This window comes from Nansenia antarctica (assembly GCF_963989245.1).
Source record: "Nansenia antarctica genome assembly, chromosome: 6".
NCBI lineage: Eukaryota > Metazoa > Chordata > Actinopteri > Argentiniformes > Microstomatidae > Nansenia > Nansenia antarctica.
The window spans coordinates 13,366,771-13,383,241 of record NC_137676.1 but is presented as its reverse complement, the minus strand read 5'-3'; the positions used below and the strand labels follow the sequence as shown (position 1 = coordinate 13,383,241).

The following is a 16,471-nucleotide window of genomic DNA, read 5'->3' as shown; positions in this document are numbered from 1 at the left end:
AGCTATTCACAGCTTCAGGAGAACCGCACAGACGCACGCTGAACAGTCAGTCAGCCAGACACACGCACAGGCCGTCCCTGCTGAGGCCCAATTTGCATAACAACTTAAATAGAATAATGAATATTGGAGAAACATTGCTTTAGCTAAATCTCCCGGTCTTTAGACCGACATAGCGTAGTAGTGAGTAATAGCTGAAGGCGCTCCAGGCTGTTACTCACTGGAGCGTTCGTTGTGAGTAATGTGGTCAGGATCCTTATAGAAAAAGAGAAAGATTTACACAAATTATCGTGCTGTAACTGCATTCGGACTGCAAATAATTCATGAACGGACTGGATGTATTACATTTCGCCAGTACAAAGAGTGCACACAGGTACTTTATGACGTTATCACCACGCAGACAGACACGTACACGTGTCACACACACTCACACACACACACACACACACACACACACACATATATATATATATATATATATATATATATACTGTATCTGTGCCAGCCCAACCACTGGCCTCTGCCTCTGCCACAGCTCCTAATTAGCTGCTCACTGACTTAGCGTTACTGACTGACTTAGGTGGTTCCAAATCAGCTCTGAGACTCACCGCTAATCAACTTAACTCTCCTCCTGAGGATTTCTCAGAGGGGGGGCTGTCGTAACGAGACTGCTGCTGCCGTCCTGGTGCGTCGCGTTGATTGTTGTACAGGGAGGCCGACAGCACCAGGCCTGGATGACTAAAAGGCGTGTCTGGGGAGCGCCGTGCCATGACAACGCAGGAACAGCGAAGAGGCCCGTTGAGACTCACTATCTCAAGGCTCCCCCGTGTTTTCCTTCAGCGCCACACAATGCAAGGTCACCTGACAGAGACACCGGGGGATACTGGCGGCGGGGAGCGCTGAAATACTGTGTGGGGGGCCTTTTTCTTTTCCTTTTTTTTCATAAAAAAATAAAATAAATTCGGGACGAGGACCGGTTCTGAATGTTTTTTGGGAGTATTAGAGATACATTTTAAAATGCACCATGTAGGGAATGATGATGGGAAATATCACCATCATCATCATTATCACCATCACAATCACCATCATCATCACCACCACCACCATATCCTTTTGGTGAGTATGATTCATGAACGGAGGTCTGGTCGCTGACTGACATCGCTGCACTTTGCTCCATGATCGCCAGCATGCACACGACCAGCGTAACCACGGCAGCAGTATCAATAGCGAGGCAGGCGGCGGCCCTGGGACAACAAAGAGAGAGCTGCTCGCCAGGGTGGTCAGGTTACACAGATAATTACTGTATCACCCCTAGCACACCTCCCGTCTCTCCTCCCTAATCTCCACACACCACACCACACCCCTAAAACACGCTCCTCTCCTCTCCTCTCACCCCTAACACACCTCCCTGTCTCTCCTCTCCTCCCTAACACACCTCCCTGTCTCTCCTCTCCTCTCCTCTCCTCTCCTCTCACCCCTAACACACCTCCCTGTCTCTCCTCTCCTCTCCTCTACACACCTCACTCCTAACACATGCTCCTCTCCTTTCCTCTCACCTCACCCCTAACCCCTCTCCTCTCCTCTCCTCTCCTTTCCTTTCCTTTCCTTTCCTTTCCTTTCCTTTCCTTTCCTCTCCTCTCCTCTCCTCTCCTCTCCTCTCCTCTCCTCTCCTCCACACACACACACACCTCAACCCTAACACATGTACGGTCCTCTCCTCCACACACATCTCACCCCTAACACAAGCTCCTCTCCACTCCTCTCCACTCCTCTCCTCCCCCCATCCATCCCTCCCATCTGTCCTCTGAGACCTGATATCCAGGGAGTGGGGTGGACTCACGTTTTAGAACGTTCAAATGCTTTAACGTTTCATGATTTAAAAGGATTCATCATCCATATTTGACCATATTTAATAGCAAGCACACATCATATAAAAAGACCTGCATGTAGCCTACAAACAGTAGGCCTAATCATAGGCATATGAGGCCGCCACATTGGGGGAGTTTGTCGTTGTGTGACAGGAATAGAGCCGTTGTTAAGGGGAAGCCTACGTCACAGGTGAGAAGTTGGTCAGAAACAGGAACGATGGTGGTGGCCTAGTGCGGTAAAACTTCCAATTCATTGTTATGACAATTCAAGCAGACTATGTTTCAATACAGATGCTGCTAGCCTTTTGTATTCCGTGAAAGATGATATAGATCTTTTTTTCTCTGGCCTTTAGCATCGTCCTGTAATCGGGCTGAGCCAATCGTTTGGACACCAGTAGGAAACACAACGATTGTCTAAACAGGAAGAGGTCGAGTCGAGAGGAATCGCGCAACCGTACCCCAAATAGCATACTGTAACTGTACACCCGGCACTCCCTGTCAATCTACACAGGGACAAAACTATTGTGCTGTTGGTGAGTCACAGTAAACACATATGTGGATTAACCATCTACAGTATTGGTTTATGAGGGATGAGCGTGACAGATCCTATCCAGTTTAGCAATCAGTCATCTACTCCATCCTCCCACGTAGATTACACAGTGTTTTCCCGTGCCCCCTGATTATCCAACAGAGTACAGTATGTACGGCACTTAACCTTTATTTCACCAGGGGAACCTAATGAGACCAAAGTCTCATTTTCAATGGTGCCCTGGTTACAAAGCATTTTAAGACAATACATTAAATACCCATTAAAACTAATAAACATTATGGCAACATCCTTTAGAAACATACACACACCTCGATCTCAACTTCACTCATCATATTTTTGGGCCCAAAGAGCCTAAAAGGCATCCGATTTGAGGGTCTCTTGACACTCATTCCACAGTAACTAAAAGCGGTTTTGGCCTCGAGGGACCTCAAGAACTAACCTACCCTGAGATCTTGTTTGGTGATGACTACAATGTCATGTAATGCAGGATGTCAGGTAGCTAGGTAGCTTTTGTAAGATTGCTTTATAAACATACAGGAGCCAATGTGTGTGTGTGTGTGTGTGTGTGTGTGTGTGTGTGTGTGTGTGTGTGTGTGTGTGTGTAGGTAGGTGTGTGTGTGTGTGTGGGGGAGGTGTTTAGAGGACAGATCACCAGGACGATGAAAGGCTATAGGAGGATTTCTCATGGCCGAGAGTAACTCGCCAGGTGCAATGAACTCTGAGTCTATTGATGTTTAACCACATCCCATTGTTAACACAGCTTTAACGTCACATGTCCTTGGACTTTACACACAGCCTCTTCAAACTGCAGGCAATAATTTTTCTTATGGAAATATTTCTCACAAATAGGCTAGCCTATTATGTCACTTACGATGGAAATAGCTTGTACACATGAAATGACTAACCCCGGCTAATAGACGAGACTGTCTACAATAACACAAATCAACTAAAGCAGCCCTTGGAAGAAATCCAATTAATTCCCGGCATATTTAATTATCCTTATAGTGCAGCGATGGCTTTTCAGTTTCAAATGCACTGGGACGCATTTGTTTGTGTTTGGGTTCACCCGACAGACTGTCATGGGTTTCTTCCACACAACTATAAACGGTCCTCTTAGGGGACGTTCCCTACCTCGCCATGGGAACCGGGGGGGGGGGGGGGGGGGGGGAATGTTTCTGCGGTTGCTGTGACGATCGAGAGGAGAGGGGATCAAGCCCCTCGGGGACCATGGCAACCGCAGGGGAATGTCAAGACGCGAAGCCGTAGGTGTCTGGGACCTGAAGTGGAGCGATCCCACTGTCCCCCAGAGGCCCCAGAAGTGCTATTTTTACCCTCCTCTGTTACCAATTACACCAAAACCACCCGTCGGGAAACCATGACAATGACAGAAACAAAAAGCAGAAGTAATAGTTTTAATATTGAAACTCGTAGTAAGGGGCGTCTCTCTCTGTGTCTCTGCTAGTGTGTTAGGCAGAAGCCAACGATCCAGATGAATGGATTAAGCACCGGAGGAGGAATAAGATGACAAGTGACAATTCCAGGACTGCAGGACAGAACCGGAGAGGAACCGCTCTGCTCTCAAATACTACATAGCGTGTACTGGATTAAACGCATGTGCACTCGTGCAAGCGCACGCACCCAGGCACGCACACACGCACACACACACGCACACACACACACACACGCACACACACACACACATAGACACCTGACAGTGTCAAACTGCAGATCCTTATCTATCGGCAGGCCCTTGGCAACCCCATAGCAACGGCAGACACCCAGGTTCAAGACCTTTATGTGTCAAATAGTTAAAAGGGCAACAGCATCTTTACCAGACTAGGGGGGTGGGGTCCGCTGGAACGACAGGGCTGGGGGGGGGGGGGGGGGGGGGTGGTGGCGGTGGGGTACATCTGTCTGGGCTGTTTGTGTGAACCTACAAGACCATAGTTACATACTACACAGAGGACACTGGACTTAACGAACCGCAGTCTGTCATGACTGCCATGATTAAAGCTTCCTGACTGACTGTTATTGCTAGGCAGGCAGACTTCTTAAATGAGCGGGTTTCAAAGAGCGAGAGACTCCCCGCTGAGAGCTGGATCTAAAGTGCTGCCTCTCGCTCTCTGCCCGGCAACGTTAATGAGTTACCCACATTAACCTCGACGGCTGCATTATGTTCGCCAGGCGATTCCCTTAACAACTGCAGGTCAACAGCACCCCAGAGTGAAAGGCACGTTTGGCTCCCTTCCTTTGGTTTGTAGAACATGCAAAAACCATCATGCTACAGCTCTGTCTGTCTCTGTCTCTGTCTCTGTCTCTCTCTCTCTCTCTCTCTCTCTCTCTCTCTCTCTCTCTCTCTCTCTCTCTCTCTCTCTCTCTCTCTCTCTCTCTCTCTCTCTCTCTCTCTCTCTCTCTCTCTCTCTCTCTCTCTCTCTCTCTCTCTCTCTCTCTCTCTCTCTCTCTCTCTCTCTCTCTCTCTCTCTCTCTCTCTCTCTCTCTCTCTCTCTCTCTCTCTCTCTCTCTCTCTCTCTCTCTCTCTCTCTCTCTCTCTCTCTCTCTCTCTCTCTCTCTCTCTCTCTCTCTCTCTCTCTCTCTCTCTCTCTCTCTCTCTCTCTCTCTCTCTCTCTCTCACACACACACAGGCATGAACTGTCTAGTCGTGCACCACCTCTCCAGCCGGTCCTTCTGCTTTTACCCAAATCGGGATTCAAATGTTGTTATGACAAGCCTGTCGCCCATTGTTATGCCACCAGGGAGGAAGGAGCTGCGCCCACACTATGTACCCAACATAGCGAGCACACACACACACACACACACACACACACACACACACACACACACACACACACACACACACACACACACACACACACACACACACACGGTGGTGAGGGAAATGTAAAACACTTATTCTGGGAAAAGCAGTTTTAATCTGAGATGGCAGGAAACAGGAATGGCTCTGGAGGATGGGGGGTGGAGGAAGAGAGGAGAGGGGCACCATGGGGTTTCAGAGGGCAGAAACTGACTCATCATGATTCATGTCACCGTTAAGGACCGGCTAAGCCACTAAGGTGATGACGCAATCAAAAGTTGGAAAAACCCGGAAAACGAATGAATGGAATTCTGCTTTTACAGACCCCAAGCTCCTGCCGCTTTCCTGTCAGGGCACACAGGGGACCGATAGGCAGCAAGAGGCGATCTCTCTCACAGAAGGACAGGAACCTAGACCAGGTCAACAATGACTCCCCCGCCCCCCCCCCCACTCTGAGAGATCCTGTCATTCTTCCGGGGGTTTTTTCCATGGTAGAGTGACTATGTTTTGTTTTTTCGTGGTAGAGTGACTCAATAGTAGTATGACACTGGAGAGTAGAGAGCACACACAATGGGCACCCTGCCATCCAGCTGGATCGGGTCCAAAGGTCGCGGGGAGGAACGTATGCTGTCAGTGAAACTCCGGTCTTTGCCGTTGCCCAGTGACAACCTGCTGAAAGGTTAGGGGTTGTCAAAGTGATCCTGATTTTGAAGAAAGAATGGATGGCACAATATAATAATATGGAAACAATATAAAAAATGGATACAAAGCAAGACAAACAGAGAGGTGAGCCACTGATGATCTAGGATAAGCTAGGCTGAACCTGTTCACGACGGCTCCGTTGGAGGCCTGTGAGAGAGCAAAGCGGAACACGTAGCAGGGTTGGAAGTCAGCCATCAACGCTGCCTCCATCTGTGGGTGTCTACCCATCACCTGAGTCAGCTACCATGCTCTTTCATTCTGTGTGTTTGTGTTTGTGTGTGTGTGTGTACAGTATGTGTGTGGCCGGTAATACTGCAGAGGCATAGTAAACACATGCTTCGAGGGCAGCATGTGCTAACTGGTAGGTCCCACCCTCTAAGGCCTTAAGGAGCGTCTCTCATGCATTAAAGACTAGAGAACTGTATATGACATTGACAGAGGAGAGAGGTATGTGCCCATAAAATCCCGGGCGACAGCCTGGCTTCCTAGGGCAAGTTGTCGCTGTGTACGCCCTAGAAATGTGGTGGATGTAAATTTTATGAGGTACTGTGTGTGTGTGTGTGTGTTGTGTGTGTGTGTGTGTGTGTGTGCTGCTGATACCAATGAAGAGATACAGCACAAAGCGTTCAAAGCTTTAAACCCAGGGGAATTCTACAGTAAATGAATAAGCAACCACAGAATTCCACACATACGGTGTCCTACATCCTGGTATTTGACTTTCCTTGACCCTCTTACCCTTTATTTTCCCCTACCCACCAAGTATAGTTTCTCTACTGTTTAAAAAAAGAGCAATACTTTTTCCTGCTATAACTGTTGGATAGATGATTCGCTTACTTAAGTCAAATGTATTTGTAAGTCGCTTTGGATAAAGCCAAAATTTGAATGTAAATGTAGGCTACTAAAGGACAACAACAGAGAGGGACATGTTTGTTTACACATTTTTGCTCCATCAATGTTTTTGCGTAATCCTGTCAACATTCAGGCTATTCCTCCTGCTTACCGTTGGTACCGATACACCATTCACTGTCTGCAGCGTTCCCTGATTCAGAATAGCATATCATTCTTGATTTTATGCATAATGTAGGGTGAATTCTGGTAATCTGGGGCGTTGGGTAACACCTGTTTATTTCCTGTTCTAAGAAAATCTATTTTTACCATAGGTTAGCATGGATGTCATGTGACTGAAATGTTGTTGTTTTTTGTTGTTTTTTTTAGAACAGGAAATAAACACACCAAATTTGGGCACCCCAGGTTTTAATGTAAGTAAGTACCTAAGTAAGTACGTAAGTAAGTAGTTTATTTATATAGCGCCTTTCGTACATGAAATGCAACTCAAAGCGCTTGTCTGTGAACGTGAGCCTAAGAATTTTACTCGTATACCTGTACATTGGATGTAATAAAAGCAATTCTGATTCTGATTCCAATTCCGATTCTCTGATTAAAAAGAAACAGGAGTTCAATGTCTGTTACAATTAATCTCCAAGGCCCAGTAGTTCAAAACGTTGAATCCCTATCTGATCAGATCAGATCACTTTGATATCCGATCAGATCAGGAAATCGAATCCAAGCTTTAATCTGGATTAAATCTTCAAAACGGGTAGTTTGATCCCAAAAAACTGGATTATCTTGATCCCACCAGAGGGACTTATTTATTTACAAATATGTTTCAATATAAATAAGATGGCAAAGTTTGTTAACTGAAATAATACACAATTTTTAGCCTTCATGGCAAATAGGCCTACATTTTATTTTTTATTTTTGGTCACGTTTGTGGTGGCCTATTTTGTTTTCAACCAAATGTTGATGACATAAATGTTTATGCTCATGAAAGTATCACAACAAAGATTGTCAATCACAAATGTAATTTAGATTAAAGAAAAAATATATTTAACAAAAAAAAAGTCCATCATCTGTCATCACCTTTCAAAAGTAATTGCGGACAATAGCATCTCGCATTGCACCACCACTCAGTCTCTCATTTAGAGGGAAATCCATAGGTGGGCCTAGATCATCAGCAGGTGCAAGTGGCTCTGGGGGATCAACGATGTCAGAGAGGGGGACTCTGCGATGGACAGCGATATTGTGTAGCACAATACAAGCCAGTGTTATGCGGCATGCTCGTTGGGGTTCCACTCTCAGAGAGTTGAGGCATGCAAAACGCCTCTTCAGTACTCTATTATGATTTTAAGTCCTTTATGTATTTAAAAATATAATTAGACATTATAGATGTCTCTGCAATGTGGTCTCGTGTCTTCCTTGTATTATTTGAAATACTGGGACAAAATCTGTCCGAGTTGTCTGATCCTGGGTCACAAAAAATGGGATTTCAAAATCTGATCGGATCTGATTGAGATTAAACGTTTTGAACTACTGGGCCCAAGTGATTGAAAGCAAACCTGAACACTAAATGCTACAAAGTTAAACATGACACCTTTCTGCAAATTGTAAAGCAAGGTTTCTTTTTATTTTCATTTTCTGAGTTTATAAATGATAAAAAAGGAAAAGGGCCCTGTGCAAAGGTTTGGGAACCCTTTGGATTATTCTTTGTTACTTTTTGAGAAGATGATATCTAAGGCCCAGACCAAGGTGATTTACTAGTTAAGGCTTCAATGAGTCAGATGAATATAATTCCGGGGTTGAACTATTTATTCTGAAGTAACTCCATGCCTTCTAAAGTATCCGACTGCAGTGGTGTTGTGTCTGGTATTAAAAACCATGGGTTCATCTAAACAGTTGTCCAAGGATGTCAAAATCAAGATAGTTAACTTCCACCATCAAGGAGAAGGCTACAAATTACCCATTTCCACCGTCAGAAAGGATCTGGCAAGATCTGGAAGACCAAGACAATTTTCAGATATAATGGCCCGAGATCTGGTGAGAAATGCTCAGAAGAGCCCACACATGACTGCAAAAGAGCTGCAAAAAAGAGTAGCAGACACCGGTCTAGTTGTTCACAGGACAACAATACAGCATACCTAACAACAATGACCTACATGGCAGAGTTGCCAGGAAGAAGCCATTCCGACGACCTCAACACTAAATGAAGCGTCTGAAGTATGCAAAAGAAAACCTTGAGAAACCTGAAGCCTATTGGAACAATGTGCTTTGGACTGACGAAACCAAACTTTAACTTTTTGGCCACAACCAAAGAAGGTATGTTTGGAGAAAAATGGGTGAAGCATTGATAGAGAAGAACACCTTCCCAACTGTTAAGCATGGAGGTGGATCCATTATGCTTTCGGGTTGTGTAGCAGCTGTGGGCACAGGCAATATTGTGCGGGTGGAAGGAAGAATGGATTCCACCAAATATCAAGACATTCTAGAGCCTAATGTTCGAAGGTTAGTCCAGAAATTTAAGTTAAAGAGAGGTTGGGTATTCCAGCAAGACAATGACCCGAAGCATACCTCAAAATCAACCATGAAGAACCTCCAGGAAAAACGGATGAAGGTTTTAGCACGACTACCATCACTTTATCCCTATATTATTATTACTTACTTAACTTTACTTATTTTACTTTATTCTATTGTTGATTTTGTACGTTGCTGCAGTGCCAATGTTGAAGAACGTGAGCCTAAGAATTGTACTCGTATACCTGTACATTGGATGTAATAAAAGCAATTCTGATTCTGATTCCAATTCCGATTCTCTAATTAAAAAGAAACAGGAGTTCAATGAGCCTCCTCCATGTAGGATTAGCATAAGGTTCAGTGTGTGAGACAGCTGAACGGAGACCATCCCTCCTCCCAGTGAACGCATGTGAAGGTTACAGCGGCAGACAGGAATCCCCTATGGTCCAGCACATGGAGAGGCTTCACCTAGAAATAAATCACCTGTATATGTGCACAGCAGCCAGACACACACGCACACACACACACGCACACACACACACACACACGCAATCGCAATCACTCACACACACACACACACACACACACACACAATCACACACACGCAATCGCAATCACTCACACACACACACACACACACACACACACACACACACACACACACACACACACACACACATCCCTACATTCATTCACTATCTCCTTCTGTCCTTCTGTTTTTGGGCTCCAGGGACAAAGGGAAGCACCTGGACTCTTGTCTCCCTTGCTCTCCCTGGGGTGTGTGTGTGTGTGTGTGTGTGTGTGTGTGTGTGTGTGTCTGTGTGTGTGTGTGTGTGTGTGTGTTTCTATAAATAGGGCCTGTGCCATCCAGAGCTCCAGCAGGATCCTCTCATGTAATAATTAAATAAACGACTGCAATCAGGCCCAGCTGTGGCCTGCATCCCCTGCCTGCATTCAGCATCCACTACATCCATGCTCCAGGGAGTGTGTGTGGGTGTGTGTGTTTTCTTTTGGGGGGGGGGGGGGGTAACTATACACTCAAGTGATGCACTTGGCAACAGTAGAGACACTGAGCCTTAGGGAGTGGAGCATTGGGGGTAAAACACACTGGGACTTCATTCATGGGAAGTCCCGTCCAGGTCTTCCGAAAGGTCTCCCTGACATGTTCCCACCATATGACCGCCCGCCCCCCCGCCCTCTCTCCCTCTCACTATCTCTCTTTTCCCTCTCTCTCTCCATTTGGGGTCCACTTATCCTGATGTCCCCCCCCTCCCTCCCTCCTCCCTTACCTGACCCGCCCCCCCCCCCCCCCCCCCTCCAACCCTCTCCCTCCCTGACCAGGTCATGTGTCCCTCCCCAGAGTCCTCAGCCTAGTCTGGTAGGCTAAATGTAAGCTTTTAGCAGCAGCAGCCATTCTGCTAATCATCATCCATTATTGACACTTCTGCAGCTTCTGGTTCTTGTTCTGGTTCTGAACGAGCCGCCGTGTTGCCATTAAAGCACGAAACACGAACACCCTCGGGAGGACCAGCAGGGGAAACACCCACCATCAATAATTCAGTTCGAAAAAAACAGCGGTAAACGAATCAACGAACGAAAACCAATGATGGTTTTTAAAGGGTAGTTCAGAGACTGATCGGGTCAGCGTTCTGGAGACATCATAGCGAGCTGCTCCGGGGGGGGGCAGGGCGTCGGCAGGGTGTAAAAGCATCACAAACAGCAAACGGCCTATTCCCGGCCCGTTGACTGTGTCCTCCATATGAGCATCGATTCAATTATTGATTAAGTCAGCTGGGCTAGGTGAAAAGCACGAGCGGATCAATAGACACTTTGATGATGGAGAGGGATCGGCTTACACTTTGATGTCTCAGAAAGTCTACAACGTGTGGGACTTACGAGGCGCCCATCCCCGTCGCCCTCACACAGTGTGTTCACTTCCAGGCTGCAGAACCATGCCACAAAGGCTTGGCTCTGCTTTCCAACATCCAATGCTTGTAAAGGAAGGTTTGTAAAAAAGGATACAATAACAGAGGGGTTTTCACATGGAGTCATAACTCAAAAAGGCTATCTGCTTCGTGCTCACAACCCGCACTAGACGCGGAGCTAATCTAAACGGTAACCTATGGACCTGCTCAGCTCCAAGTGATGGGCTGAGTTTATAGATCACGTAAATAGTCTCCAAACCCGCGGACTCAAAGTCAGTCCCCTAGCCAAGTTCAATCGTTGGTTTCGGAGGATGCATCCTGGTTCTTAGTAATAATAAGAGCTTAATAAATAGGATTTTAGATTTACATCAGATTAGATTCAACCTATTGGAAGGTGGGTTTTGCATGTTTCCAGATTATGACTGAGGGTAACTCTGTCCCTACCTTTATGGTTAACGACTGCCTCATACATCAGGCTAATGAGGCTTCCCCTCTCCTTCTCCCTCCACGTCAATATGGGAGTCAACGAAAATGTGAAAACTCAAAATGCCACTGAGTTAAATAGAAATGATTCATACTGGACAGTGTGGTTGGCCAAAGACTCCCAGAGCGAAGGGGAGAAACAGCCCGACACAAATAAATAACCTGTCAAGATCAATTTAACACTAGATGATAACACTAGATGATAAGCGGGCCATAAATATATCTGCCATGACAATAAATGTGACCTTTAGGCCTAACACGTAACTCATGACAACAACGGTACTTACTGTAGTGCTGGGAGCTACACAACACCGTAGTGCTGGGAGCTACACAACACTGTAGTCAAGGGAGCTACACAACACTGTAGTCAAGGGAGCTACACAACACTGTAGAGCTGGGAGCTACACAACACTGTAGAGCTGGGAGCTACACAACACTGTAGTCAAGGGAGCGACACAACACTGTAGTCAAGGGAGCTACACAACACTGTAGTCAAGGGAGCTACACAACACTGTAGAGTCAGGGGAGCTACACAACACTGTAGTCAAGGGAGCTACACAACACTGTAGCGTCAGGGGAGCTACAAAACACTGTAGATTCAGGAGTACTGTAGGGCTGGGAGCTACACAACACTGTAGAGCTGGGAGCTACACAACACTGTAGATTCAGGAGTACTGTAGGGCTGGGAGCTACACAACACTGTAGAGCTGGGAGCTACACAACACTGTAGAGCTGGGAGCTACACAACACTGTAGAGCTGGGAGCTACACAACACTGTAGCGTCAGGGAGCTACACAACACTGTAGCGTCAGGGGAGCTACACAACACTGTAGTGTCAGCCGTCAGGGGAGCTACACAACACAGTAGCGTCAGGGGAGCTACACAACACTGTAGCGTCAGGGGAGCTACACAACACTGTAGATTCTGGAGTACTGTAGTGCTGGGAGCTACACAACACTGTAGATTCAGGAGTACTGTAGGGCTGGGAGCTACACAACACTGTAGTGCTGGGAGCTACACAACACTGTAGATTCTGGAGTACTGTAGTGCTGGGAGCTACACAACACTGTAGATTCAGGAGTACTGTAGTGCTGGGAGCTACACAACACTGTAGATTCTGGAGTACTGTAGTGCTGGGAGCTACACAACACTGTAGAGTCAGGAGTACTGTAGTGCTGGGAGCTACACAACACTGTAGATTCTGGAGTACTGTAGTGCTGGGAGCTACACAACACTGTAGAGTCAGGAGTACTGTAGTGCTGGGAGCTACACAACACTGTAGAGTCAGGAGTACTGTAGTGCTGGGAGCTACACAACACTGTAGATTCTGGAGTACTGTAGTGCTGGGAGCTACACAACACTGTAGATTCAGGAGTACTGTAGTGCTGGGAGCTACACAACACTGTAGATTCAGGAGTACTGTAGGGCTGGGAGCTACACAACACTGTAGAGTCAGGAGTACTGTAGTGCTGGGAGCTACACAACACTGTAGATTCAGGGGAACTGTAGTGCTGGGAGCTACACAACACTGTAGAGTCAGGGGGACTGTAGTGCTGGGAGCTACACAACACTGCAGTCAGGGGAGCTTGAATAGTGGACTTCATCACACCATTTCTCTTCCATACAAGAATGGATACAGATGCAGACAGACAGACAGACAGACAGACAGACACACACACGAGAGACACACACACACACGAGAGACACACACACACACACACACACACACACAAGACACAGTGTGAGGGTATAAAACAGAGGCCTCACCCACACAAGGTTGCATCAAACACAAGGCTGTGTTCGTGTGAAAGCACATGACGGATGCCTAGCCCAAGGATAGTTGAGCAACAGCAGGCTTGGTCATGCTGGCTTCCCCTATGAGGAGTCACACTGACTACAGTACACACTCTCAGTACAGCTCATAGGTCACTGGACCTGGGCTCAGAGAGGAACTAGTGTCTCGTTTGAAGAGTTAACTATTGATTCTCTGTCTGTTCACCCAGGAGGCAACCCTCCAACAATCAGGTTATCAAAAAACAACAATCCACACGTCAAATCATGTAAGTCTCACATACTAGATTACCCATAGGCTACTCAATGAATATGACACAAACGGATAGGGATAAGATATACTGTATGTGCTCTCTCTCTCTCTCTCTCTCTTTCACACACACACACACACACACACACACACACACACACACACACACACACACACACACTGGCGGACTCAGGCTGTTTGAAGGACAGGGGCGAAAAGAAAAAAAGGGCACCTACTGCACAACATGGGACCCCATCAGTGCACATGGTCAAGTTTAGATCATTGGAAGGGCAGCCATTAGGGCACATCCTCTCATTTTTGCCACTCAAAAGGGCACTTAAGCGAGACGTTTTTCAACCATGGGGGCACCAGGAGGGGCGGTCGCCCCCCCCCCCATGAGTCCGCCAGTGCACATACACACACATACACACACGCCCGCAGCGACCCAAGGGTGTGGATGTCAAAACACACCACCACCATTCATTCATAATCATGTCATTATCTTCTAGCAGGTGCATGACTAGAATGAACGCACGGCTTCCAGTCGCGTCGAAAAGGCGAGCCCCCCGACCAAACATCAGCTCCATCAAGCCAACATTAAACACACGAGTGATCAACCAAGCTGCCATACATGACCAGACCCCTACAGATGGGGAAACACCTCTAGCTCATTAGATCAGATGCATGGTTGGTGACTTGACTTACCGACGCCGGGTGCTGAATAGATGAAGTACAATGCGGAGGTGGACAGCGAGAAGAAGAAGATGAGCCCCAGGAATGACCTTCTGCGGAATTTCAGGTGTGTCGGCATCATGATACCGGCGGGCAGAAAAATCACGTAGACACGTTTTTCTTTTCCAAATTTCCACAATAGCCTATAGGTGAGGCTATGGAGTTCAAATTCCGTAATTAAAAAAAAGAAAAAAAGAAACCTGCAGATGTAAAGCGCAATGCGCGAATAATCACGTTGATATGCGGTGTGTGGAGGTTGGCGATCTGCGGCGGGGACGAGCGGCCAGGCGAGGAGGAGGAAGTCCGTCTCACGGCGTCAGAATCAGACTGAATCCAAAAGTAGACGGGAGGTTCCACAAAAAAAGCGATTCACTGACTCTCAATCAGGACATTGGCATTTTGATCCAACTAATCGTACAGCTGTAAATGTCAGTCGAGGATGTGGATCCGATTTAGAACACCCCCCACTGCGACAATGCAGTTAAATGCTGTTCAATGTTTTCAGAGAAAGCTCATCATTACCCTAATCAGACTCGTAGACTACGACTCCTGCGGTAGGCTGGTAGGCTATGAATGGGAAGCTGGGAGCGTCTGGGTCTGTCTGTCTGTCTGTCTGTCCACGGTGAACAGGGCCATACCTTGTGAGTGAGGGGGCGTCGGAAAACGACACTGGGCATGGCCTAACTAACTCCCGCTCGAAACGAGGTTTACACTCAATGTGGGAATAGTTTCATTCCCAAATAAACATTTTTATTCGAAATTGTATTTGTAAGTTTGTTGTATCATCTTGAATAGACTATCTAAGCAATAGGGGTTTAGGTTTAGCCTTGTGTTCACGTGTCCCTAAGGAAGTGTGTAATAATGTGTGCCCGTGTCTTCAGATGATAAAACTGATATAGCACTATCGACTAGTAAACAAACAAAAAAACAATAATAATAATGTATTACACTGTGATGTGAAACACAAATTGTTGTTGTTGGTGTGTGTGTGTGTGTGTGTGTGTGTGTGTGTGTGTGTGTGTGTGTGTGTGTGTGTGTGTGTGTGTGTGTCTGTCTGTCTGTCTGTCTGTGTAGGGACTCTGTGTAGTAGTATATGCTAAATGCAACATGGAAGTGATTATTATTCAAAACAAATTAAGTATACATGCATGTATGTGTTTTACTTATAGGCCAAGGTCCCATTATGGCGAAGCTTTAAATAGAGAGAGGCAGAGACACTCATCGAACACTTTTAGAAACACTGTACTCATAGGGCCTGACTTTGCTCTCCAAACAGCCTCCATTCTTTGTGGCATTTATTGAACATTTATTTGAGATTGTGGTCCATGATGACATTATTGCATCACGCAATTCCTGCACATTTCTCAGGTACACTTCCAAGAATTTCCCGTTCTACCGCACCCCAAAGGTGTTCTAATGGATTCAGATCCGGTGACTGGGAAGGCCACTGAAGATCACTTTTGATTTTTGATTTTTGATTAGGAATTTACATAGAATCATTCAAGCATCATGACACTAAGTAATGTCCAGAGGATAGCACTTAAAAGCATTATTTAAAACACTTATTTCCAAAGTGGTCCTCGGTGGTAACATAAAGTGAAATAAAACAAAACATCACACAGCATGAAACAGCATAAAAACACACATTAAAACACACAACATGGAAACATAAAGTGAAACGAAACAACTCGGAATCACCCTCCCTTTCTTAAGGGTGAGCCATTAGTTCTCCCCATAAATATGACTTAACTTTTGTTTTAAAGATGGCTTTTTGGCTTTGCTTAATATGCAGAGGCAGATGGTTCCATAAAGAAATCCCAGTATAGAAAAAGGAGCTTCTTACTGAACTAATTACTTACTGAACTAATTATGATTTTCATGAAACCAGTTTGAGACGACTGTTGCATTGTGTGCCATGTGGTGCATTATCATGCTGAAGCCATTAGTAGATGGGTACATTGTGGCCATGAAGGGATGCATATGGTCAGCAACAATACTCAAATAGGCTGTGGC

At 46.2% G+C, this 16,471-nt stretch overlaps 1 protein-coding gene across 1 annotated transcript in view; it reads right to left on the bottom strand.

The window, feature by feature from the left end:
- Positions 1–14,540, bottom strand: part of b4galt5 (UDP-Gal:betaGlcNAc beta 1,4- galactosyltransferase, polypeptide 5) — a gene marked incomplete at both ends in the record, with an annotated part of 31,621 nt that extends 17,081 nt beyond the window's left edge. Inside the window, one exon of the mRNA XM_080533412.1 lies at positions 14,432–14,540. Coding sequence (XP_080389538.1) covers positions 14,432–14,540 — 109 coding nt within the window. The remainder of the gene's footprint in view (positions 1–14,431) is intronic.
- Positions 14,541–16,471: the final 1,931 nt, after the last annotated feature.